General features: G+C 43.2%; 1 protein-coding gene and 1 non-coding gene across 3 annotated transcripts; both read left to right on the top strand.

Annotated features, from left to right (window-relative positions):
* The first annotated feature begins 286 nt into the window (after window positions 1-286).
* On the top strand, window positions 287-357 carry Trnag-gcc. The gene has a single exon. It is a non-coding gene; the product is annotated as a tRNA-Gly (tRNA).
* A 6,727-nt stretch (window positions 358-7,084) lies between these two features.
* On the top strand, window positions 7,085-25,752 carry LOC117892130 (calbindin-32). 2 transcript variants are annotated; one of them, XM_034798165.1, is made up of 12 exons: window positions 7,085-7,275; window positions 15,848-16,041; window positions 16,107-16,192; window positions 16,287-16,376; window positions 17,430-17,516; window positions 17,597-17,737; window positions 17,855-17,910; window positions 17,985-18,030; window positions 22,296-22,307; window positions 25,154-25,210; window positions 25,279-25,350; window positions 25,407-25,752. In XM_034798165.1, exons 2-12 carry the CDS (start codon window positions 15,891-15,893, stop codon window positions 25,551-25,553), a joined length of 945 nt encoding a protein of 314 aa, XP_034654056.1. In that variant the 5' UTR covers window positions 7,085-7,275; window positions 15,848-15,890; the 3' UTR covers window positions 25,554-25,752. The 2 variants fall into 2 exon arrangements, with proteins under 2 accessions (XP_034654056.1, XP_034654057.1); XM_034798166.1 differs by lacking the exon at window positions 22,296-22,307.
* The last annotated feature ends 91 nt before the right edge of the window (window positions 25,753-25,843 follow it).

Here is a 25,843-nt window from a genome sequence, read left to right as displayed (position 1 = left end):
TATAAAAACATTGCCACCCAATTCTCAGACTCGGACATTAATTGTGTTATGCCAACACACTTTAGAATTATAAACAATATTTTGTAAGCAATTTATGGCCAAATTAAGGAATAATTTCTTTGCTGAGAAAATGTTTTGATGGGCAAACACTTTGATACCCTCTAGTTGAGATTTACGTCGAGGAAGAAGCTGCCTTTGTGCCTTTGCTTTCTTTAGATTAGATTAACATTTTATTATCACCCTCCCAGAGCTATGATTCGCTCGGGGGGTGTGGGTTTGTCACCAAGCATCGGTGGTTCAGTGGTAGAATGCTCGCCTGCCACGCGGGCGGCCCGGGTTCGATTCCCGGCCGATGCAGGAATTACTTTTTTTTAAAGCATATTTTTTATATCACTTAAAATGTCTTCTTTTATTCATTGATTTGCGCCACAAAACATTTTCTCTTACTCTTCCGCACATTTTTCTCTTTTTTATAGACCAACCCTCACAAAAAAAATCGTCTGGTCGGCCATTAAACCAAATGAATATTATTAAATATCTATTGTTTTTTTTTGCTATTGAACATGAAAATCTATCAGATTTTATGTTATGTGCTACATGAAAGCTAGATTACTCATACGCCCCGTCTGCCGATGGCATGGAATACGAGCAAAGCAGAAGGAAAAACGAGTAGCCGAAGGAGGAGTGGCCTCCATTAAGTGGCAGTGTCCGAGAGGCAGTAGCGCTGAGTGCGGGAGCGGTAGCGGGGAAAGTTTGCTTTATCATTGCATTAATCATACGCCATGTGGCCATTCAACAGTTTTTTAACGTCCGTCTCGCGGGGCTGGCGACTCGCTTATAATTTTAATTTATGCTTTAAGCGCTGCGACAATGATAAAACGTATTCATTATGCAGCGCAGGAGAAGGCCACAAAGAAAAGCAAAAATACTGTGAAGGGTCCGGTCCGTCCTTTCAGCACGAAACTCTTCACGAAGCAATCGATTGCCGCGAACTTGCAAATTATCGAAAAGTTTTCCCTGGGAAAAGAGAGTGCAAAAAAATTGAATAATTTGGCAAGAGTCTTCAAGATGCATTGGCAAAGTTCTCCGGTTCTCTGGTGGCCCTGGTGTGGCCCTCGAACACTAACTAACTTACTGTCTGTAAATATTTGAGGAAGCATGTTGCGGCTGCCACTTCCACATCCACAGCCACATCATCAGCATTGAAGGAGGAGGAGGAACAGCAGCAGCATCAGAAGCATCTCTCCATCGGCATTCCTCCAACGTTCGCCATTTCTTTGGCATAAATATTTAGAGCTCTGCATCCTGCCACACGTGATGATGGGCCATGGTTTACTTGAGGGTGTACCGGCAGCACGAAAATGTGTGTGCCACAGCCAAGGTGGCGGCTAAATTACACTTTATGCGCATATTACGCATACGACGCGACGTCAGGCGCTCTAAGTTGCAAATTGCGCTGGATAAATACGTGCAAAGAGCGCCACTTTTCATGGAGAATTCATTTAAATTAAAATAATCCTTCACTTTTTGCCATTTTTCCGCATCTTTTTTGGCCATTTTATTTGGCTCTGATGGGGTATTAAGTGCCAGCAATTTGCGCAAAAGCGTTGCATGCAACATGACACCCAAAATACGGGGGTTTTGGCAAAGCGAGTGACAATAAAATGCAGTTGGTTGGGTGTCAGTCAAGGCTAAAGACTGGGGCGTGGCTGGAATTGGCTGCCATACTCGAAACACGAATCCGTCTAATCCAGCGAGTGATCTCCGAGTCTTAGCCGTGTCAGGGTACGCCTCACTGACCACTTTGTGGTCCATTGTTAACTTATTTAGCACTGCGACTAAGCCATGAGACATTAAGGGCTTCCATGGCTGCCCGAGTCCATTGTCCACTCAGACACGGATGATGCGGCAGGGTTTAGTGCGGAAATTATAGGGCTACTCGTAGCCATAGAAGCACATACATATGTGATATGTGACTGCCAGAAGTAGCAGCAACAATGGATGGCATCCATCCGACTCTCGTTGGGTGTCTTTTCTGTGGCATGTCGATGCTGCTGCAATTACAGATGTAAAATCAATCTCTGACAGAAGCCAAAAGTCAGAGAAATGGAGAGTCACTGATGTTCTGGCAAGCACATCCTTGACTATGCCAATAGCCTGCGGCAGGCAAGAATAAAGAAAATGGTTTCCATTTGCATTCCACACAAAAGTTGGAACAAAAGCACAAAAATTGTGGGGGAAACTGAAGCTGTAGCTGGCAAACTCAACAAACTAAAGGAAATGAAAGGGAAAGGCAAAGGAAAAGGAAAGGGATCCATGTCGAATGTCTATCACGCTGATGGTAATTCGAGAGCAGAGCAGCGCAGAGCCTTATGCTTCCATTTGTAATTGTTTCAGTGTCGGGGGAATCAGAGGAGTCCCAGCGGCAGGAAGCGCCACAGATTAAGGCAGAGAAATATGTAAATTGAAATCATTTGGATAGTTCTGTGGCAGAAATCTGCAGACGAAACAGAAGAAGAATTTGTGGCCATAGTTTAAACAGAACCCCATCTAGAGCGTTGTACTATCCTCACCCTTATTTATTGCAGTTCCACAAAGCAATGGAAATATTTGTAAATGCACCAAAAAAAAGTGTCGCACAAATGAAATTCCGCAATTGAAATGCTGTCCGTTTGTGGCTTTTCGAAACAAATTTAGTTACAAATGGGGGCATATTTGCATTTGCCACTTGCCACATTTACGATGCACTAAAACACAGTCACTCTGCCCCTCGCTCTGCCCCTCTGAATCATCACTCAAACACACGAGTTGCGACCAGCACAAACACTCAAGTGCAAGGGCAAAGGGGAAACAAATGTAGGGGAGTAGATGGATGTTTTTGGGTTCGTAGATTTAGATACTCTTTCAGATTGCATGCTAATAATGATAACAGAGGAGGGAAACAGAAGGGAGCGACAAGAGAGGAGTAAACTGAGTGCTGCTGGGATACTAAAAATTCTCTTACGCCTCGGGGAACATTTCACTCGTACTGATTGGATGCAAGAAACAAGTTAGGGTTTGGTGGGGGGAAATTACGTCACAGGTGGGTACTTTTCCATAACAGCAAATGGAAGGAAGCAGCTCTAATATTGATTAACAATAATGCCACTAAAGCAAAACAATAAGCGCCCAATTGAGAGTGTAACGGGATAGCATAACAGTTCATCACATAAACGAAACTGCACGCGTATAAAAACAAAACAACATTTTTACCGCTGCAAAAGAGAAAGAGAGTGCGAAGAGAGGAGGAGAAAGAGTGAGAGCGGGAAGGGCACCATCGATTGCGTGCAGCCCGCAGCCGATTGCAAATGTCAACAGACAAGCAGACCCAACGAGTGTGGAGAGGGGAAGAAGAGCGGCAAGGGTAAACATACAGAATTGATTTGTGTGCTTAATCCTCTCGTACCTCGCCCCCCTTTTGGCATGATTGCGTGCCTCGAACGCATCAAAATCTGCCAGAAATGTGTGACAAAATTTCGAATCAATTTTACAGGGTACTTCTTGAATCAACAGCCAGCTGCTGGCCATGCTCAACCCCTTCTGTTTGTGCGTTGGCTGTCAATCGCATTAATTTATAATTATCGCAGACAAACACGAGGGGGCAGTAGGCCCTAGACAGCGCACATTCACACACAATGGCCTACTAATTAAGGCAAAAGCAATTATCTTTAGCCATCGAACTCCAATTACTCAAAGGGTGGGGCTGGAGAGATCAGACTTCTGCCTAATCCGAGACACACACAATGCAAACAGCGGCCAGTCAGTGGTAATTTGAGTAAATCTCACGATTTGGCTATTACTTATCCAACCACTTAACTGGCACCACAGCCAGCAGCTGCCTGAGAGGAAGCTCTCATCGAATCCTAGTCATGTGTGCACTTTGAATTAATTAAACATAATTTGATATTAGTGATTTTTCGTGCGTCTCCGATTGCAAGCTGTTTAATGCAATGCAAACACAAATACTCGTAAATAAAGCTTTTGGGTAGCGCCAGACAAGCTGCTCTCTGACACCCAGCCAACGGCTCTCCAAAGCTTCCACTCAACCGCAGTCGCTCTCCACCCACGCCCTCCAGCACCGCCACAACAGACAATAAGTTATCCCGGGGAGCTGATAAGGCGCGGACCAGAATACAAAAAGCAAAGCAAAATATATGAAGAAAGCGGAGCAAAGTCAAGTCGAAACTTAGAATACACTTTGGGGCAGAATTTAGAGGATTATAAAGCAATGTCATAAGGCAGTTAAAGACTAGATGATCTCTTACTTTGATCTCTTAGATCATTTAATTTTTGCTAAAGGATTAAAGTTTAACTGCACTAAAGGATATCGAACATTCTGCCTTCCGCAAGTAGCTCAGACTTAGCTTAACTGTGAGCAATAGCCATTAATAGAGCATTCCCAAGCACAAAAACGACTCAAATAATGATAAATGCCAGAGGAAATACTCCAAATTCAGTTGGCAGAAACCCAGTCACAGGGATATTTTCACATTAAAAACCGAAAACATTTTTGAGAACATTACCCAATAAAATACACAACTTTGCGCTTTATTTTATATTTATTTTATTTCTTTGGCTCCTTTGCAAATATTTACTCGTGGAGTGAGTGTGTGTGAGGCACGATAATTTTTGTTGGAAAATTTATTTAAGTCGGTCTGTGGCTGCATTTGTAGTGGCAATGGTTAGGCACTCTCCTCGCAGACCTCAGATTTCGCCAACCCACCAAGCACACATTACCCTGCTGACTTACTGTATATTTGCATGGCAAATTTGTGGAAATTCTTTTATTTTGATTGCACATTTTATTCAGTTAATGTTTTATTCATGAGTTGAGGGACGCCACCAAAAATCCCATTAACAAATTTACACATTCTCGATATTGAAAATGCGCTTTATTTATACTACATAAATACTGTACATAAATGTATGTATATAATATGTATGTATGTATATTTCGTGGAAAGTTTATGGCAATGGAAAATCCAGAGCAACAACAACTTTTTGCACTACTTTCAATTAAAAACACAAATCTAAACAAAGCCACTTGGCAAACGACTTAAATCGCGCACATGCTTTTCGGGTGCTTTTTTCTAGTTTTTCTGGAAATCTATTTTCGTGCATTTTTTATGCCACACACACACACACACACACACACAAGTATTTGTTGTTGTTGTTGGAGCACATTTATTTGGTATTTAATTATTTTAATTGAGAAAATATAAACAAATGATTTCCTTTCGGTTTGTTTTTTTGCCAGAGGAATTCGACTTCGCCAATTTCCCCCTCCATTACACTTAATCCCCCTCCCCGATCACTGCTTTGCTGTAAAATCTGTTTGGTTGAGTGATAAGCGGCGCATTAGGAATGGTAATTTATGGCGAGCTTTTACAGCCCCGACCAGAGTTGGGGCTCTGCTCTGTTGAGAGTTGCTAATGCGCGGATTTCAAGCGAGATTTCATTCATGAAAAAGTTGTCTACAGATGGCACTACATACTACATACATTTGTACATATAAATCAAGGAAGATTTCCATCAGTTTTCTGTACATCAAATGCGGAAAAATGTAAAACTTATCTAAGCAAGTCTAGCTGGTAATCCGCAGTGAGCAGGGATATCGGAATGACCTTCATAGCTCTTACATGTTTAAGGCAGAAAAAACCCCTAAAATGTACCTTTAGCTTTCACCTTCGCATCTTGGGCAGCCCATCTAAAATTCTATGAACTTCACTCAGCCCACAAAAGCAATTGCATAATGGAAACCTGGGACGTTGTCCCTTTTGATATGACCCAAAGATTACACACGGAACACACTCCACACACACATGCAGAGAAAACATTAATAAACAGTTTCATTTAGTTGCTGGCAGTGGGGAGGAACCCTTTTGGGGTCTGTCGCCCCACCACTCATAACAATTAACTTTAAAGGCTTAGACATAAATCCTGGCACAGAACATATGAACATGTGTATAATAGAGAGCAGCTAAGAAGGTAAAAAACTGAAAAGTAGAAAGTATCAAATGAATAATGAATGAGCAGGCGGCACGCTAGAGCTGCGACATGGTCGTACAGGAAGTGGAAGTGGTGGCAAAAGCAAAATCACTGCCCATGGCGGAAGGAGAGGTGACAGACGAGAGAGAGAGAGAGAGAGAGAGAGCGGGAGCGGCAGAGTGCTAGCTTGGCACGAGTAACACTTGACATTGCTTAGACGACTGGCTACGCTCTCACACACGCACACACATGGCAGGGCGAAGGATAAATCCCCCGAAGGACTAGGCATGTCGTTTTCCTAGTAAATTATAATATGGCATGCAGATAAAACATTGAAAGTCAAAAGGCCCCAAGGGAACTACAATTAAAAGAGCACGCACACACACACTCACACACACACACACACAAAAGTAGTGTGACACGCACATAAAAAAAGCTTTGCAGTCACAACAAAAGTTTGAAAGTTGGTTAGGCAGAGAAGTAGAGACCGGAAATCACTTCCAGAATATGCTACAGCAAACTCAAAAATATATTTATCATGATTTCTCATACATTTTCCAGTGTAGATAAAGATAAAGATAAAGATAAACGAACGGCACCCAAAAGTCCCACACATTTTTCCAGGCACCAATTTTCTAAGAATTTTGGAGCAGTGGAGAGCGGGGGCAAAACAAAGGCCAACAAGAATGTCGAGCAAAGGCCAAAGGCGGACTGCGGATGGCGGTTGGTTTGTTTACGGAATGCCTGGAAGCCGCACGGACCAGCAAAAGGAACCAAAAGACAAACACGGGTTGGGGAGAGGGGAAACGAAGAACCACAGACACGCACAACAAGCAAAGGAAACGGTAGGCAAAAACAATGAGCAATTCAACAGTTTGTTGCCAGCAACATGCTGCACGGACAACACACTCTCCCACCAGCAACATTGGTCGCCTACGCTCCATTTTGGCCCCGGGTAAAATTCTCTCTCTCTCTCACACGTTTTTTTGGCGTTCGTTGGCGCTTTGCCGTGTGTTGAGTTTCTTGGGTTTTGATAAAAGCCAAGACCAGGCCGCATTCGTAGCAGTCTGCAAAGGATTCTAGTCGCTAACGGTTCTCCAAAAAGTTCCCCCCATCAACCATCCAAAGCAAATCGTCGCGTGCGTTCTATTCAGTTGATAAATTCAAAAGATTTCAGTCGCGAAAAGTGCACAAAAGTGAAGACAGCAACAACAAAAATAACAGCAAAGCAAAGCAGCTTCAAAAAAAGTAAATATTCTTTTTACAATTTGTATATAAAACTATTGAAAGAACAAGGAATATTAAATGGAATTTTTTTGTTGGAAAATTAGACAGTGTTTCCACTCAACAGAAGTTTTACTTTATTCCGGAATTTTCCTGAATATTTTATAAGAATTTTCTGAAAAATATGAAGTGCTAAAGGCAAGTTCTCTGGCAAGTTTCAAAATTCAAATGAGACCAAGAGCAGATGCTCGTTTTTCTTTCGCTCAACTCTGAAATATTTTGCCAAATAATCAATCAAATTTTTGGTGCTCCCTTACCCCAAAATCCCTGCCTCCCAATCCAGCTAAAATTAGTTAGAGCTGTCCAATGGCAGAGCAGTCATTTCAGATTTCCAAAAACCCTTTCACAGGGAGAATAAAAGGAGCCACAGCAACTGCATGAATATTCATGTCGCTGACAGGTCGCTGAGCTTCAGCTCAAATGGCTTCCTTCATTTTGTTTTTGTCGCTTCCGACCCTTTTTAGCGACAACTTTTCATGGCAGACCAGCCAACCCCACATTCAATTAAAGGACTCAAATAGGAACAGCCATAGCTCATTTGTATGCCTAATGGCCGCCACAAGAGTTGACACTGAAATGCCGTCGCTGATGTCCTTGACTTTGTTTATTCATTCGCAAAATTACACACGATTCAAGGCGGGGGGGACAAGACAGACAGACAGCAGCTGAAATAATGGCTCCTCAACGGGTGTGAATGTGGATGGGCGGGGCGGGTGGAATGCCCTGTAGCTGCGTGCCAACATTTACGATTAGAGTCCCCTTAATTTATGCTCATTCATAAATTTCCCTGCGGCGCCCATGCACTCGGTGCCCCAGCGCCAGAGCGCCAGAGCGCCCGAGCGTATGCAACGCAACACAATCATAAACAAAATTGAAAATGATGACGACAATTTCCCTGCTGGGATTGTTAAATTAATTGTGAAATATGTATGTACAGACGACTGCTCTAAAAATATAACGACCCTTTATGTCCGTCCCCCCGCATTGCAAGTTTCCTTGTAGAACTGCCCGAAATCAGAGCAAGCCGAGGCCTGCCAACTGTGAGATGTGCTAATTGGACGACACGCCAATTGTCAGTTGCCCGAGCAGTGCGTCCTCAGTATTCAATCAATCTGCGAAATGGCAATTAAATTTTGAAATTACTTACAGGTTGAAGAATATAATTATCATGAAATATTTTAAACATTTTCTGCTCATTGTAGAAAAGGTTTTAAAGCAAAGAAGGTTATATTTCTGATAAACTATCATCCCTAGCAGAGTATCCAAATTTCCCTGGGTGTTGCCGATCCCTCAACTTTGCATTTTGCTAGAACTTGTTTTTGTTTTCTTTCCTCTTGATTCGCACAATGCGCATTGTGCACGCGCTCGCTCGTGCAGCATAAATAAATAGGATTTGGATTGTGAAAGCCGAAAAAATTATCAAAATAAATATGAATGTCGGACGGACAGTCGTCATCGTCGCTATCCGACATGCCCAGAATGCTAACGAGCCCAGAGCGAAGGGAAGGCCTTGTTTGTGCTTCGTCAGATATTTAATGGTAATGGGAAGGAAGCGAAATTACATTTAAAAATATCTACGGTTCTGTGTATTTTTGGAGAAGGGAATAATTGGGCCGGTAGACAAACAATCGCTTGATATTCCGACGTCATTTGACAGCAGCGGAGATGAGCAATGTGAGTGATTCATTTGAATCATTTTCATTTCTTGGCATATCCGCAGACTAAATTGGGTATAAACCTACGTATTTTAAGAATTCAAATTAAATTACGCTGAAATTTCCAGTGCAACTCCCACTCTGTCGTTGTTTGCTTCAAGTTTAATCTAGTTAAAGCTTTCAGCTAGAAATCGGCGAAAGTTCTAGCCACGCACCAGATTTGCCTCCCCCTCTTGTGTTCTTTTCGTGGCTATTCCCTAAGTGCCGTTCAATTTCCCAGCAGACCGCTCATTCATTGGGCCACCGCAGCAGGGAGGGGAATTGCGCCCACAGGTATTGGTCCGGGTAATTATCTTTGAACAATGTCAAAACTGAAAGTGCCATTAAAAAACGTTCGCGCCTAGCGGTAATAATTATTCTAATTACGCGGCAATTCTTTCGAAAAGTTCCTGCCGCGCTGCCGCTTGCCACCCCCCGGGGTCCTGTCAAACATAGCAGAGAGAGAGAGACGCTTCCAGCATTCGGCACAACTTTGTGTGGTTCCCTTCGAATCTGAAATCTTTCGACACACTCGTGTTTCCCTTTACCTGGGCCTCCAGCTGGTTAATTGCGTTTCGGGCGCCCAGGCCCCATTATTATTTATTATGATTATTATTATTTCTTGATTATTATTTACACACGGGCACTGTAAAAAGTGGCTGCTTCTATTAGCTATGTAAATGTTTGCATCGCTCACTTAATGTCTCGGTGGTTCTGGTGTTTCGGTATGGCAGGGAGCGTGATAGTTGGACAATTGCCAGTTCTGACGCCATCAAAGGAATCAACAATGGTGGATGGGCAGGGGAAGACCTTTAAAAACTCTTAAGTAAATATTAATATGGTGGAAATATGTACACATTTAATTGTACAAACAAACTGCCACCCGCATTCGTGGCGATCTTTTGTTCGATGCTTTTTATGGCTCTGCTTTTTCCTGAATTCGTTGGAAAACAGAGAAAGCCAACCCAAAGAATAATAGATGGTGGTTTTATTCTGCCCTGCCCTGGTTTGTTTTTCCAGTTTTTCATTTTTTGCGCTTTCCTTGTGTGGTGGTTTTTTTATATTTTAATTGTTAACAGGCCACAGAATGGAAATTCCAGTAATTGCGTAGCGTAGTTCTCTGATGCAGGGAATTAAGTGATTCGGAATGTATGTGGTACATATTCTGTAGATGTGTTTGTATGTTTATTATTGATCGTCAAGAGACCTTTTCTCAGACTGTTTCCATCAGGGCTTAGTCCCTGAATTAACATAGCACCCATCCTGCTGAAACTCTTTTTCTTTTCATGATTAGACATATGTATGTACATATGCAAGATAGATCAATCAAAGTCTTTGGTTCTTGCATGTCCAGTTCAGTTATTTATAGACCCGCCCCACCTATGCTCTGCCATGTGCTGGACATGTGTCCTGTGTCCTTCCAGTGACAATTTCAAATTGAGTGACTGACATATCCATTAGGACGTGCCCATCCCTTATCTCAAACTGTAAAACAAGACACGCTGTTTCTTTTGCAGTTTCCCCCACGCTCACAAATGCCTAAGCACGGAGCACCCACAGCTTTCAACTGCCTTCAGAATCGAAAAGTCCACTACCATCAGGCAGGGGACTAACAAGAAACCATAAAATTGGACACATGCAGAGCATATCCTCCCTGTGTCGGCGGTAATCCGATGCGACTCCGATGCCATAGAGAATTTAATTAAAACTCACCACAGCACAGCTGGCTGCAATCGGCGGGGCGGGAGGGGGAATGCGTGTCATTCCGCCACTTCCCTTCAGCATATGCAGGGCATGAGTATTTTCCAATAGAAATTCAACAGATTCTAACGACTGCCACGCTAATTAGATTGCCCGGAGTGACCAGCAACAAAAACAAAAAACAAAAGCGTCGACCAATAGAACGTAATGAAATTCCAGACTGAATCGCGAGAGATGAAAAAAAAAAAATAGGGGAAGTTGAAAACTTTCACAACTGGCTTAACATGAAAACTATTTCCCCCCACCCTCCCCCACTCAGCTGTTCAGCATTTTTTCACACATTTTCTTCTGCACACTTTGCGAGGCGCTGGGAACAAAAGGCAAATAAAAATGGCAAATTAAACACACAAAAGTTTCCCCGTGGCCGCGTATCGTAAACATCGACCAGTCGGAGCTCTCTCCACAGCATGACAATAATTTGGCCAGATCGGGCAGTTGTAAGTTCTATATTTAAAGTCCATCATCAGCACTTTGCGTGCGATTGCTGTAATCGTTTTTCCGCAGCGTATACAAATTAAGCTGATTATCAACAATAAATTACAAAAGGAAATCGTTCTTGGATTTTCTATAATTGTTTACACAAGATCTGCACAGAGGAAGGCCCGAGGAAGTCGGCCCGTGGGGCTGGGCACGAGTACATCCATAAATCAACAGATGCCTCAGAAATGTTCCTACTAAATCGTTCGGCGCAGGCAAAATAAATAAAGCAATTTATTAAAATCATCAAATGCAATAAACCATTCGATTAGGTGTACTTTCTCTCTCTCTCTCTCTCTGGCTTTAGTTCTACTGATATGACCATATTTCAAATGGCTTTTGGCTAATTAAAAGTTATTTTTACACCCCATAAATTGTCTCTATTTTGCTCGAAATCGAATCGTAAATTACCGCTGCTAATTCGCTAAAGCACATGAGAAAAGCGAAATCTCTCTCCCTCTTCCTTGACACATCGCTGCACTGCAGTGGATTTTGTTTTCTGTTGGATTTCCCCTATTTTATTTACCTTTAAAAAGGTACCATCAAACCTCGGCACATAATCTCCCGCATCCTGATGACCCAACAAATTGGCATTTACATTTTTTAACTGCATTTTTATGATGCCTGGCCAGGAAATAAAATAAAATCAAGTCAAATAAAATAGACCGTTCTGCAATAAATAAAAGCTGTACTTGGTTTGGGTGTTACAAATTGTCCACCTCCGCTTGGGTCATAAATTATACGATTTTCCAGCACAAACCCAGACTAAGCCTTTGCCGGGCTTTGGCCCGGACGAAAATGAAAGCAAAGGTTTAGCTTTTGGGTTTTTAGCTATCTACCATTTACATGCAAATCAATGTTTTGGACTCCATTTAATAACCAGCTTAAGGTATTAACGGATGAATATTACATTATGTATGCATGGACACATATTGTGAGCCCTCCTCCACCCTCTCCACAGACACACAGACGAACGGCAAGCAGCAAATGTCAATGTCAACTGACTTTTGTTTCGCTGTTTCGGCTGGGCTTTCGGTGTTACGGAGTGGCCCCCAGCCAAGGATAAGTTTATGAGTATTATGCCGAGGGCAAAGGGTAGCACTTGACGGGGAATGCCGCATCTGGGGCTCTCGCTCTGGCTGCAGTTCACTCTAGCATGAAAGAAAAATCAAGGTACAGTCGGGCCCAAGAGCGAGCATGTCTGCTTTCTAATTCAACTGCAAAAGCAGTCAGTCAGTCAGTCAGTCAGTCAGTCATTCAGTCAGTCATTCGTTCACTCACTCATTCACACACTCGCTCATTCATTTGAATTCGCCGTGCAGTTTCTTGTGCCTCTGCCTCAGGACTACTGCACTTGAATACATTCTAAAGCCGACTGCCTGTCTGTGTGTCTGTCTATCCTTTTATCCATGCATGCATACGTGTGTGTATGTGTGTGGGAGTTCTCTTCTGTTTTTATATGATTATTTATGAATATGACTTTGGCTGACATTCATACCACTGCGGCAGATGTCTTGGATATACGACGCTGGTTATATGGTTGGCTTGTAAAAATGCTCTTCTAGTTTTACAACTGCTTCAACGACACAACCGCCCATACCCCAAGGACACAGCAGAAGAGTGGTGCAGCGACTGTGCATGAGTGAAAGTAAAAGTGAATTATGGTCAGGTAGTAAACAGGAAATTTCCAGCACGAAAGCTAATGGAAAATGTTGAGGCCCGGATGAGGCCCCCAAGTGAATTATTAGATGCATTAGAACTTTGATATGATTATTATTGACACAAACACTCACACACACACACACACACTCATGTTTGATGCACTCTCTGAGCGCGCAGTCATAAAAGAGACGAAGTGCCAGGCTTTATGTACCACAAAGGAACACTGAACACGGGGGTCTGGCAGGCACTGCCTGACTGCCAGCCTTGGCAGACACAAAAATCCTTGCTTGACCAGTCCCAATCAATGGAATAGATTCGCTGTGGGGCACAATTAAGGATATAAATAGCCACAAGCCGAGGCAGCCAAGAGCGGAAATCAAACACAAGAAATTCGAATGTATAATTCAGACTTGGGTCGACGAGAGGCAGAGGGGAGAGAAACGTTTATAAATAGAAACAACAGCGGCACGAACCCGAAATGGGGGTAACAAATTGGCAGCAACAAGCACGAATAAAAAGGGGGGGAAATTGGTAAAGGGAAAAGAGAAAAAGGGAGCAGCAAAGGGAAAAGGAAAACAGAAGCCAGCGTGAGAAATAAACAGACAAGCACTCAAATTAAATTGCGAACTGAGCTTAATGCACTTAAAGCCACGACATTCCCACAAGACCCTCGAGTGTGTGGGATAAGGATAAGGTGTAGCGTGGGACGAGCCACTGCCAATGTCAGAGGTGTAGACACGCAGACGGACGGGCAGACGGGACAGATCCATTGACAGGTAAGCCGCCGCTGTCACCGTAGCCGTCGCAGAGCAAGCAGTGGCAAGCAGTTCGTGCGCTCAGTGGGCGCACTCGAACACGCGCGCTGCCATTGTATTGGTGGGGTAACTGTATTTCCCTTATGCAATGGGGCCATCGGCGTGCGCTTGACAACTGTGTGCCATGCAAGGCGCCCATTAGTGATGTTACCTGATCCAAAATTATGCTATTCAATAGTTTCGCTATCGATTTCTTTGCTCGCCATGCAACCAGAGATGAAGCATGATAATGGGCATGGACACAAGCTTTATTTCCTTGCTCGGATTCACCTTGGCTCAGATCTATATCTATTGGTTCATTAAATTCATGTTCTTATCCGTGAAATTTGTGCACCGCGATGCAATATTCGTGTCTCATTACGAAACTTATATGACGGCCGTAATTCAACCTTCAATATGAGTATCCAACATTAGTTGGCTTGGCCCTTTGGCGTTGGGCCAAGAGTATTTGCCGTTTTGCACTCTAAATTGGGAAAGTTCTCGGCCAACATTATGCCATAATCGGATCTCTCTCGCTCTCTCTCTCTCTGTTTCTCGTTGCCACTTTAATGGACGGAAAAGCGGAGCGGAAGTGGCCTGCTGTAATACCTTTGGATGTAATGCAATTTCCAGTCCATAAAAGGTCTTTATGCTGCCTTTGGCATAAGCGTCTGCAGTTAATGGAGCACCCTCCCGACACCATTGGTTAATGCGAAGCCGCTTGTTTTATGCTGCGAACAATGGAAAAACTTTAGTCCGACATCTTGCTAGACTGCAAATTAAATGGAAAGTTAATACTTATTGGCAGGAGCTCGACAAACAATGATGGCAAAGGAGGACAGTAGGAGGGAGGACTGACTGGATGACAGTCAACAAGTTGGTGGCATGGCATGGCATGGTTTGGCCACAGTGGGTGGCTTTTAATGGTAAACTGAAACAAAGCGGGAATTAATTTGTACTCTTCTTCTGTGGCCTGATTTCCTCACTTGCTGACAGCTTAAAGAGCGAATTTAATCCCCACTGTCCTTAAATGGCAGACAGACGAAGACCGACCGCTGCAGCGGGAATTGGTTGCGCAACTCATTTAGCTAAAGCTGCTGTGAATTTATGCCCAGGCACTTCCGGAGCGTGGTTCAGCCGCAACAAGCTGTCAACAATTCCCCACTGCAAATATCCCGTTTGAACAGCACAGATGAGCAGAAAAAACAAACAAATCAACAAACTAAGAAGCAAATATTTAGCTTCAAAGCAATACGAAGATTTAATACCCTAGCTGGCTCATTGCTTCCATGCTAGAGCTTTGACAATGATAAAGTTGTAGAAACCGATGGACTCTCTTCGAGGGAAGCTTTGCCTAAGCCTCTGCTCTGGCTCTGCTTGCAGATGTGCTCTCCCTCTGCCAAGGCCGCCGTTTTGCCTTTGAATTAAGCTTTGCTCAACTACTGCTGCTCTCTCTCTTGTTCCCACCGTCTCAAGCTCTACTTAGCTGCTGCTCTCCCGCAGCCGCGAGTTGTGCGTTTTCTTGTTTTATTTTTAGTACCACCACCGCGCCTCGCTGCTGCACCGCCCGCAGGGCAACTGTAGACATTGTATAGCAATTTCGTTTACACTTCTCCTTCTTCACTTTCTTCTCCACCTTCTTCCTTTATTCCCGCTTGTGACGTATTTAATTCAGAATGACTTGTGACGGCAGAGAGGCAGAGGTTGGTGGTGGATGTGAGCGGGGGGTCAGCAGGGGGCCACGTACGTGGCGTATTGTCTCTTCTGTGCTGTCGCTGCGGGAGAGTCCGGCACACAAATGCAATGTGCTACGCTTCCTTTGCTGCATGGGAACTCCCGCTGCGGCTATTTCTGTGTGTGTGTATTGTGTGTGTTTCCTTTGTGTGTATAGTTTCCTTTTGCGGGAGTGTATTTTATGATATTAATTTAACGGTTCCAGCAACGTTGACAACTGGGTTGCTCCCTCAACCATGCTCAACACTGTACTGACAGCGGACTCTGTCACTCCTTTACCCAACATTATTCACACAACATTGAGCTACGCTACCGTTCCAGCTTTCTGCTTTGCCACCTTTCCAACATTCAGCAGACAAAAGAAAACCATAGACCATAGTTTAATGTGATTTCTTCTTTTCACTTCTATTTTAGGTAATTCCCTAAAGAAGAGAAGCAAACCCCCATAAAGAAAGAAATGGATTCCGCAGCAGCCGCCGCCGCCAAGCGCGTACAGATCGAGAAGGCGCACAATTTCATGCGCCAGTACCGCGATCCCGAATCGCGCGAACTCAAGAAGCTGTCGGCCAATCAGTTCATGGATGTCTGGGCCCACTACGATAAGGATGGTGAGTGCGGCGTTTGTAGATGGTTTTCTTGACGGTGTTTTGCTAACATTTATGTATGCCTGCAGGCAACGGCTACATTGAGGGCACTGAGCTGGATGGTTTTCTCAGGGAGTTTGTGGCCAGTGCCAATGTCACAGACATTAGTCCAGAGGTAAGCTCGCCCCATTTTAAAGCCCCATTATAAAGCACTTTAAGCTGTCACTTTGTCTTATGCTTGTTCTTGTTCTCGCTCTGATTTCCCTCAGGCCGTCACGGACACAATGCTCGAGGAGCTAAAATCCTGCTTCATGGAGGCCTACGACGATAATCAGGATGGCAAAATCGATATCAGAGAGGTGAGGCCATGTCCTAAATGAGATTGTCTTGTATAATTCACCCTACTTCCGCCCCCGGACTCACATAACCTGTCGTACGCTTTTCCGTGCATTCGAAATGATATTTCCTTGAGACGCTGGTGGTGGCTCCTTTTCCCAATTGGTTTTTAAATGTCAGCACTGCCAGCCACTCCCCTCCCTCGTGACGATGTCAATAATTTATTTGGCGTTTTCCCACAAAAAAGGAAGGAGAAAAAAAAAACCAAAACTTTCTGGCAAGCTCTTGCCCGGAAAAAATAACTTTTCCCCTCTCTTATGAAATGAGTTTTTAATTGAAGTTGGACCAGCAGGATCTACCGCAGCATTGGACAATTGAAAGAAGATTTCCTTTCCTTCGTTTCTTTTTTGTTTCGTTTGTGATTGGCTTTGAATGGTGGCGGAATAATAAAGCACTTTCGGGAGGGCGACGCACAATGGACTTTTGATAAATGAGCACAGGAAAAAAGTTATGAGTAAAGTTCAAGCTGCCAGTCCCTGCTGAGGGACCGCTTATTAAGGTTCAAGTACACCAAAAGGAAACAAAAGAATTCATAATTTATGAGGCTCATACGCCATGTCGAACAGGGTCTTTATCGATTGAACTCCCAGCTGGCTCATTAGCCCCATTTACCTGCCAATAAACAAGGAAAGAGCAGAAACTTTAATTACCACTAGAAAGTAATAAAAAAAGGCAATACTCTTGAAGAAAGCAAATGAAAAACTTAAGAATTTGATAGGGGCAAAGCTGATTAAAGCAAAAGCAAACCAGAGGGTGCACAGATTCAACACTTAAATTATGCCGAAAAGTTTTTAATGAAAGCCAAGTGCAAAACTTGGTCTGTCTGTTCAGTTTCACTTTCCGGTTGAGCAAAACCGGGGTTCACCAGAGCTCTCAGCTCTCACTGCAGTTTCGGAAACTGTTGGCAGAAGCCAGCTCCCAGGAGACACCATACAATATGCATTCCGAACTTTAGTTATTGTCAAATGGCACATTGAAACAGACGAAATTGTTTGCTACTCCTTCCATCCTCACAGCTAGCTCAACTTTTGCCCATGGAGGAGAACTTCCTTTTGCTTTTCCGCTTCGATAACCCATTGGAATCAAGCGTGGAATTCATGAAGGTAAGTGACAGCCCAAGGGTTCGCCCTTGTCTGTCATTGATTGTCTCTTTTAATGCGAACTCAAATTCCAACCCAATTAGATCTGGCGCGAGTACGACACCGACAACTCGGGCTACATTGAGGCGGATGAACTGAAGAATTTCCTTCGCGATTTGCTCAAAGAGGCCAAAAAGATCAATGATGTGTCCGAGGACAAGCTCATTGAGTACACCGACACCATGGTATGTATGGCAGTTGGTCATCCGCAATCAATTAACATCAATAAAGGCTGCGAATTAGCTCAAGCATTTCCTCCGTTTCCGGGCAAGTCCTAATGCATTTTTCACTCGCACTTTCAGCTGCAAGTCTTCGATGCCAACAAGGACGGACGTTTGCAGCTGTCGGAAATGGCCAAGTAAGTGTCCCTGAACAGGAGGCTCTGGCTCTGGCTCTGGGCCTCAGCTAACAAACTCAACTTATTTATTGCAGATTGCTTCCGGTTAAAGAGAACTTCCTCTGCCGTCAGGTGTTTAAGGTAAGTGACAAGCGATATGACAATGATATTCACCCTCAGTGAAATATGCGAGGCAAGTCATCGTTCAATTGAGGAAGTTTTGCCCCAGAAAAAGATAGCATCCGAGTGTACAGAACAGAACAGAGGAGACCTCCTTCTTGGCTTGCCCAACACGTTTTGCACTTAGGTTAGCTTTGATTTGTATTAGTTCCTCACTAGCCGCAGCCTGGACTACATAGCTTTGCAACTAACTCGACAAGCAATGCCTAATAATGAATTTCTATTTTCACTTACTTTACTCAATTATTATCAATTAATTTTCAGCCGTTGTCTGTGTCGACACAGGGGGAATTAACAGGCCAAATTGATGGGGGAATAGCTGCGGGGAATTAGAAATTAACACTCTTTGTGTATGCTTTTAATTACTTTAAGTACTTCCTTGCACTCGGGGGAACACAGATGGACAGATGACAGATGGAAAAGTGCGATCAGGAAATCACCACAAAAAGCTCGCTCTCCCTCCTAATGCCCTCTCTGATTGCAACTGTTTATTTCCACAAAATTCAATTCCAACATTCCAACACAACATTGAATTTGACAGCCCATAAAAAAGGTATCACTTGAGCAAACTCCAAGAACAAATTGAATCCACACCTCAAGGCACCGACGAATCGCGCTGCGTGGCAGAAAATAAAGTCATGGCCGAGGCCATAAATAGCTACTCCGACGAAAGCGTATAAAAATGAAACCGAAATATTGTCTAGAAACGTAAAAATAAACGTAGCAAAATGCTGGCAGAGCACAGCTGAACCCACCGCTCAGGTGTGTGTCCTCTCTGGCGAGGATAAATTTTGGGCTGCTTGGGAGCCTGCGAAATCAATTTCGCATCCGCTTTCGGCTTGCCCGTGTCCCAACACATCTGATGGGTTTGGAATTGGCTTATAAAAAAGGAACAGAGAAAGGAAAACGAAATGGCCAAAAGGTAGACAGCTGGAGGGACCCATCCTCCCCCCTATTAAATACTTAAATATTAGTTTACATGCAAAAAAGGAGAGCCAAGCAATTAGCAAACTTTTCAGGCCTTTCCTTTGTCAAGGATGCAAAAGTTTTGCAGAGCCAGCAGCAGATGCCGATGCTGACTCTAATGGGACATTTAAAATTCCCTTGGGAACATTTTTTGAGTGGCGGGGGGATGGCGACGTATGGCGCTTGCAACTAATTTCGCATTGAGAGAATGTCGGCGATGCCAACTGCGGTTAAATGAAGCGCCGTCTCCTCTGGGGCTTGTCTTGCAGTCGAATGTCACGTAAGATGCCGCAGGCCAAGTTCTGGCCAAAATATATAGACTTCACTCCCCACACTCGTGTTGTATGTATGTATATTTGAGCGTGTTCTCCGTTTTCCGCTTTCGCATTTTAAGCATGCTCAGCAGCAGCATTTTGGCAAGGAATCGACCAACCGAAGAACAAGAAAATGCTTGTCCCGGAGGCAGGCAGCGCACCAGATGTTTAAAGCAAAGAAAATTGCGAGCAAGACAAATGCCGAAACGCCCAGAAGAATTTATACGAATTGTGCAACATTTGGGTTAAGTCTTGGCCTAAAAGCGGGATTTCATAATGCACATAAATTCTATTAGGGTCTTGGCTAAAACAAATGCTCAAGTCTTACCTTGGATATGCCTTCAAATTTGCTGAGCACAGACAGTCCCAGCCCCAGTACCCCTGGCCAAACACAGTCAGCTTCGTGTTTCCGTCTGGCGGTTGTTTTCCAGTTACCAAAGAATATTTGTTGTTTTTTTTCCTGGCAATCAAGTGGGTTACACACAGAGAGGGGAGTGGAGTGTAACAGTTCCTTTTTGGCCATTCAGAGCTCTTATTGTTATTTGCTGCAAATGTACGTGCTTCAGTCGCATTGGCGCTGCTTATTGACAATTGCGATTGCCGAAAAAGCAGCCAGCAGCGGTCGCACACAAAAACAAAGCAGAGGGGCAGCACAGTACAGTGCTGATTCAAATCGAAAGTGTTGCATTTGAGCTCTGCCTCCATTCGGTTTGAACTTCCAATGTGCAATTTCCAACCGAATGCAAACTGGGAATACATGCTGACGGTGAATGGTAATTGAATTTCCATTGAACAGCTAAAAAGGGGAACAGCAACTGGTCACAGTGGAGGTAATTTCTATGCGGCTTTTCTTATTAAATTTATTAACAGCGGCTGCCAGTTCATGCCTCATTCTGTGGGCTTGCAAATAAATGTAATTGATACTCTCCACTGGGATGCGCCCTCCACTATCGCTTGTTGGCTTACACACCCAAAGGAGCAAGTTTCAGATCCGCACAGAAAAAACACATTGCAACTGTCGACTTGCTGGAGCGTTTGTCATGTGTGGCGGCACATGAGCAATATTCTGGTGTGCACTCAATGGCAAGGATGGCAACGAGATGGCAGCCAGGCCACAGCAATGAACACCGAACAATGCTTGTTCATGGTATGCGAGCTCTACGTATTTGCTCATTGTTACAGCTGGCAGCACAAACGACATTTTATTTGGTTTTTATTGACGCTGCGCGTGGCAGTAGCGCAGTGCAGGGAGCAGGAAGCTGTGGCTGCTGCTACTGCTGCTGCTGCTGTGGCATCATGCATCACAATGTTAATGTGAGTCTGAAATGAAACGAAACAAGACGGATTTTAATCGAAATATCCAGTGAGAAGACAAGGTTGCCGCTGTCCCTCAGTACAGCGGGAAGCGGAACGTGAAGCAGTCACCTGTCCAGCACAGATATCAGCCAGTGTCCGTCCTTGCCACTGAAGAGACATAAAAGCCATGAAGCAGAAGCTCAAGCAGCCATAAAATAGGCGCTTCCAGCACATTGGCTGAAGTTGCACTTATTACTTTTTTATAATTTCTTGGGACCGCCATAAAAAACGGCGCATGCATCAGCATTTTGATAAGCACAGCGGGACGGGGACAGAACGGGACAGCAGTGCAGTGACAACGCTCCGAAAAGTTGACCTTAACTTACACTGTGCAGCGGGGCAACATTTACTCAAAGATTGTGATCCTGTTCAGGTGAAAGTTTGTATTTGCTGCTGCGCAGTGTAGCTGGCAGCTGGCTCATGGCCAAACTGGCAAAAACCTTTATGCTAATGCACATCACGTATTCGCCGCATGCACCGCAATGAACAGTGACATAATGTGCAGCAACAGGACAGGGAATGGAAATGGGAAAGGAAATGGGAGCGGGAGCTGGAACATCAGTAAGAGGTGATGCTGATGCTGGTGCTGAAAGTGGACTGGAGACAGCACCACAGCTGACTTCGTTTTTAATGTCCGCTAATGTTGGAGGGGCTAAGTGAAAACGTGACCAGGAAATACCCCAGCGACACAGACATGGCACGGTTTTCCTTTTGTGTTCTTTGATTTTTGTACTTTCTTATAAACTAGATTAACTTTAGTGCGATTAATCAGCGATCAGCTGCAAGCGGCAAATATTTTGCACTCCCATTGGTCTTGCGTAGACGTAAAATTTAATTTATATTTTTATGAGATTCATTTAGTTTTTGCTGCATCCTAGATCCTAGATGGCTTAGCTTACTAAACTAAACTTTAGACTAAACCCATGCATATATTTAAAAATTCCTAAATTGGAAACGAAATGGAAGCTGGCAAATGAATAACATTAATCGGAGTAAAATAATCAACAAAAAAAAAGGAATCCGATTTGTATTGATTTGTCAGTGCTCTGATTTCGAGCTAAAACAAAACTTTAATTTTAATTTACATTTTTGAACTCTTTTCTAACTTTCTATATCTATATATAAATATATTTTATTTCGTTTTTCCCTCCGCCTTTCTCCTCTATGCCCAACCAATTAAATACATAAATATATGTATATGTACATATCTATGCATATATTTCGATAATCTTGTGCATTTTTATTTCTAAACCAACAACATAACAATAATCAAACAACAATCAACAATAAATACCGTATACCGAATTAAATATAATACTCTGCACGTGGTATCAATCATGTCGGGGCTGCCAACTGCTCTCACACGTTAATGCAATAAACAAAATGCAATTCGAATATCAACTGTACCCAACCCAACCATATGCGCTGTGTATATACCAATACACACACCAATAAAATGCACTGACAACAACTTTAACAACAACAACAACAACTTTCCTACTACTATAACCCTACACTCAAACATACCTGCAAAATGAATTTAATAACCAAAACCCATATATGAATCAAATATAAAACCACACTCTGAAGGAGGGCATTGATGTAAGTATTTATTTTCCATGCAATCACCGAACTAAAAAAAAGACAACAAAAAAAGCGAAAAATCACTCCCCTGGTTGGCGTTCTATTATAGTTTAATAGACTGGGGCGGCCAAAAACATGCATACCCGTACATATTTAAACGTTGAGAGAGAAACCATAAAAACCCTCAATAAAATTTTGCTTTTTGTTTTGGTTTTGGTTTTTTGTATCGTTGAAGAGACTTTGTTTGAACAATTCCCACGTTTTGTTGAACACTTACTTCATGAAAGCCAAGAAGAGAATATATATTTATATTGATTTTGCCTTTTTTTTTTTGGTTTTTGTAGTTTGATTGTTTTTTGCATTTCGCAAAAAAAAAAAAAAAAACTTTATTGGCTAAAACTGCTTTGCATTTGATTGAAAAATTCCAATTTGTTGAGTTTTTGTTTGTGGGTTTGGATTGCATGAACGCAGCATGAAATGTTATTTCTTTGATAAATCCCCCAGTGTATTTTGTATTCAAAGTGAATGAGAATGTGAGAGTTTACCTTGGAAAAGTTTTGAGGTGTGGCGGTTAGACAAAAAAAAGTATAGAACTACTGATAAACACGTGCGCTTAAAGCGGAGACGGCAGCGTCGTATGATGAGTGCAAAGGAAAAGATCTCGGGCAGCGCAGTCGGCATACGCACAGCGCAAAAGCTTCGTGTGCAAAGAGAGAGACGCCGACAGCGACAGAATAGCAACTACGTGGTGGCCCATGCACAAATTTTCGGCTGTCGCAGCGGCAGAGAAGCCAGAAACGCAGTTAAGCATGTGTGTGGGTGTTTGTATGCGGGCCACAAAGCCAGAGAGCAAAGCTTTCTCTATCGCTTACTCTCCCTCTGTGCTACTCTCTGAAAGGTAAATTGCATAGCAAAGATCCGCTACTCCGCGTGTTTGTTTTGAAGCGAGACTGCAGCTTACATACATACATATGTATGTATGTACATACATACATTTATACGTATGTTTTTACACAGCAGACCAGCCAGCACCCCGTTTCATCACTGCTTTTATGGTTGTGATTCTTCTGAAGCGCGACAGAAAGATAGAAAGAGAGCGTGGACGAAAGCATGCAATTAATAACAGCTTACTGTAGATTAGCATGGGGAGAGTACTCTTTACTTTTCTATGTCATTTACACATTTTTAGGCTCTCTCCCCTTCCGCACCCGAGACCCAAGAATGATAGCTATGAGCTACTAATTATACTTTTGATGGCAGTTGGTTGTCCACCCAATGCCACACTTGGATTACGGTACGTGAACAGCCTTAGACCTAACCTAATGTGGGGTCCACAAATTACACTTTGCCACCGCCCCTGCTGCTGGCACCGCACAGCACCGGCAGCGAGAACCTTTTGCATAATTTAGTCATTGAGTGAGAGTAAGGAGAACTTTTGTGGCACTGCCATATGGATAATGGCATCCACAGCCACAGCCACAGCCACCGGCAGACACGGTCCTCCATGGCGGTGGGTCTCAAAGTGTTGAAGTGTAAAATAATTACTTCATTTCGGCAATGGATGAGCATCACGTTCCGGGCTGAATTCGACTTAAGTATGAGCAATTTGACAAAAGAGCGGAGGGCAACGTGTGTGGCATTCCATTCCGAGAGCATTGGTGCTGGAAAAATGAATTCGGGCAAATGGAGCCACGCTAAACTTTTTAATGCCGGGCTAAGCACATTTTTGAAAACTTACGCGCGGCTCAAGAAAGTGGTGACAAAAGGCTACAGCCGCTTAATAGGTTCGTAATCCCCACCCAAGACCGCACAAGGAATGCGTGAAATGCGTTTTCACGGCACCGCCAAAATGAAGGTATCCCAAGGATAGCAGAAGAAGAACACAAACACCTTGAGCTTCAACTCGTAACTTTCGGGGCGCCTCAGCACACAGCACACAGCTGGCTTCACCGACAACTTTGAACTTGGGCGCCGCAAGAGCTGCATTACGTTATATAACACCCGAAAAAAAAAAACAAAAACAAATTGCATGTCTGTGCGTGTCTGAGTGTGTGTTTAAGGTACTCGCACGGACGTGGCCGTGGCAGTGGGAGTGTGAGGGAAAATAAAAGTAATTCGAGGCACAAATGGAATCGATAAATTAATGTGCTCCCAGGAGCAGATGGAGCGACGGAGACTAATGTACGGTAAAAATGGCCAGCACCTTCGGCATAATTCATGTTAATTAGGAACTGTCAAAGGCATAAGCACATAATTGGCAGAATGTTTCATTTAGCTTAATTATACAAAGGCTTTCAGCATTAGCATAATGTAACAAAATGTTTGTAAATAAGGAATATGGACATGGGTACCCTTTGGGGCATCTGTTTGTCCAGGAACACTAACCCTAACCCACATGATGCATGATGGCATGCGCTCTTAAGCTTTGTACATATGTAAAGAAATTGCACAAAATCACAAACCAATTATATAAAGTCGCAAAGTACAGCGCACCAACTGTCCGATTTCAGATCCCTTCGACAAGTTTGCATGATTACCTTTGACCCCCAACTTGTTTTTTGGGATCTGAAAGGTGTGCTTTGTTGGTAATAAATTCTCTAACTATTGGATGTTAATCCCCCACTGTAAAGAAAGTTGTTACCACAGCTGTAAGTTTTAGCATACTTGGAGTGGAAAATATGGTGGAAAACTGCATTTTATTTATGGATTTTCTGTAAATCTATTCTGTAAATGCTTCCCCGAAGAGTATGCTAAATATGCATAGATTTTGTAGCTGTGGATAAACCCATTACTGTCTGTTGAAAATGTATATTGCCAGTTGTAGCTACGGCAAACCCATTAAAAATGTTCCTTCTCTTCTGCAGGGTGCCACCAAGCTGACCAAAGACGATATCGAGAAGGTGTTCTCGCTATACGATCGCGTAAGTTTATAGCTCTTAAGTTTAGCAAAAAAGCCTACAATAAAATCAATCGTTTTATCATCCTGCAGGACAACAGCGGCACCATTGAAAATGAGGAACTCAAGGGCTTCCTCAAGGATCTTTTGGAGCTGGTCAAGAAGGTAAGTGGCGCACAGTTCTGGCCATGGGTTGGTTTTAATCATTCTGGTGCACGCAGGACGACTATGATGCACAGGATCTGGCCGCCTTTGAGGAGACCATCATGCGGGGCGTGGGCCATGACAAGCACGGCAAAATCTCCCGCAAAGAGCTGACCATGATCCTCCTGACACTGGCCAAAATATCGCCCGACGATGAGGAGTAAGGAGATTTTTGTTTAGCCAAATTCCATATTTGTCACCCCTTTTGTGGTAAACCAAACAACCAAAATCTAGGCACCGAAGGCCACGAGCCAATTGATTACTTTAAAACTGCTGAAAAAATTAGCAGAAAATAACAAGATTTTGGTAAAAATGGAGAATCTCCAAAGCAAATGAAATGGAGATTCAACCCGAAACAAAAAACGAAAACGATAAAACAAACTATTGGTAAAATAATATATAAAATAAATGTTTCAAGCTTAAAGTAAATGTTTATCGTATGTTAAGCTATTGA

This window comes from Drosophila subobscura, chromosome E, assembly GCF_008121235.1.
Source record: "Drosophila subobscura isolate 14011-0131.10 chromosome E, UCBerk_Dsub_1.0, whole genome shotgun sequence".
Classification (NCBI taxonomy): domain Eukaryota; kingdom Metazoa; phylum Arthropoda; class Insecta; order Diptera; family Drosophilidae; genus Drosophila; species Drosophila subobscura.
This window is presented reverse-complemented; position numbering and strand designations above follow the sequence as displayed.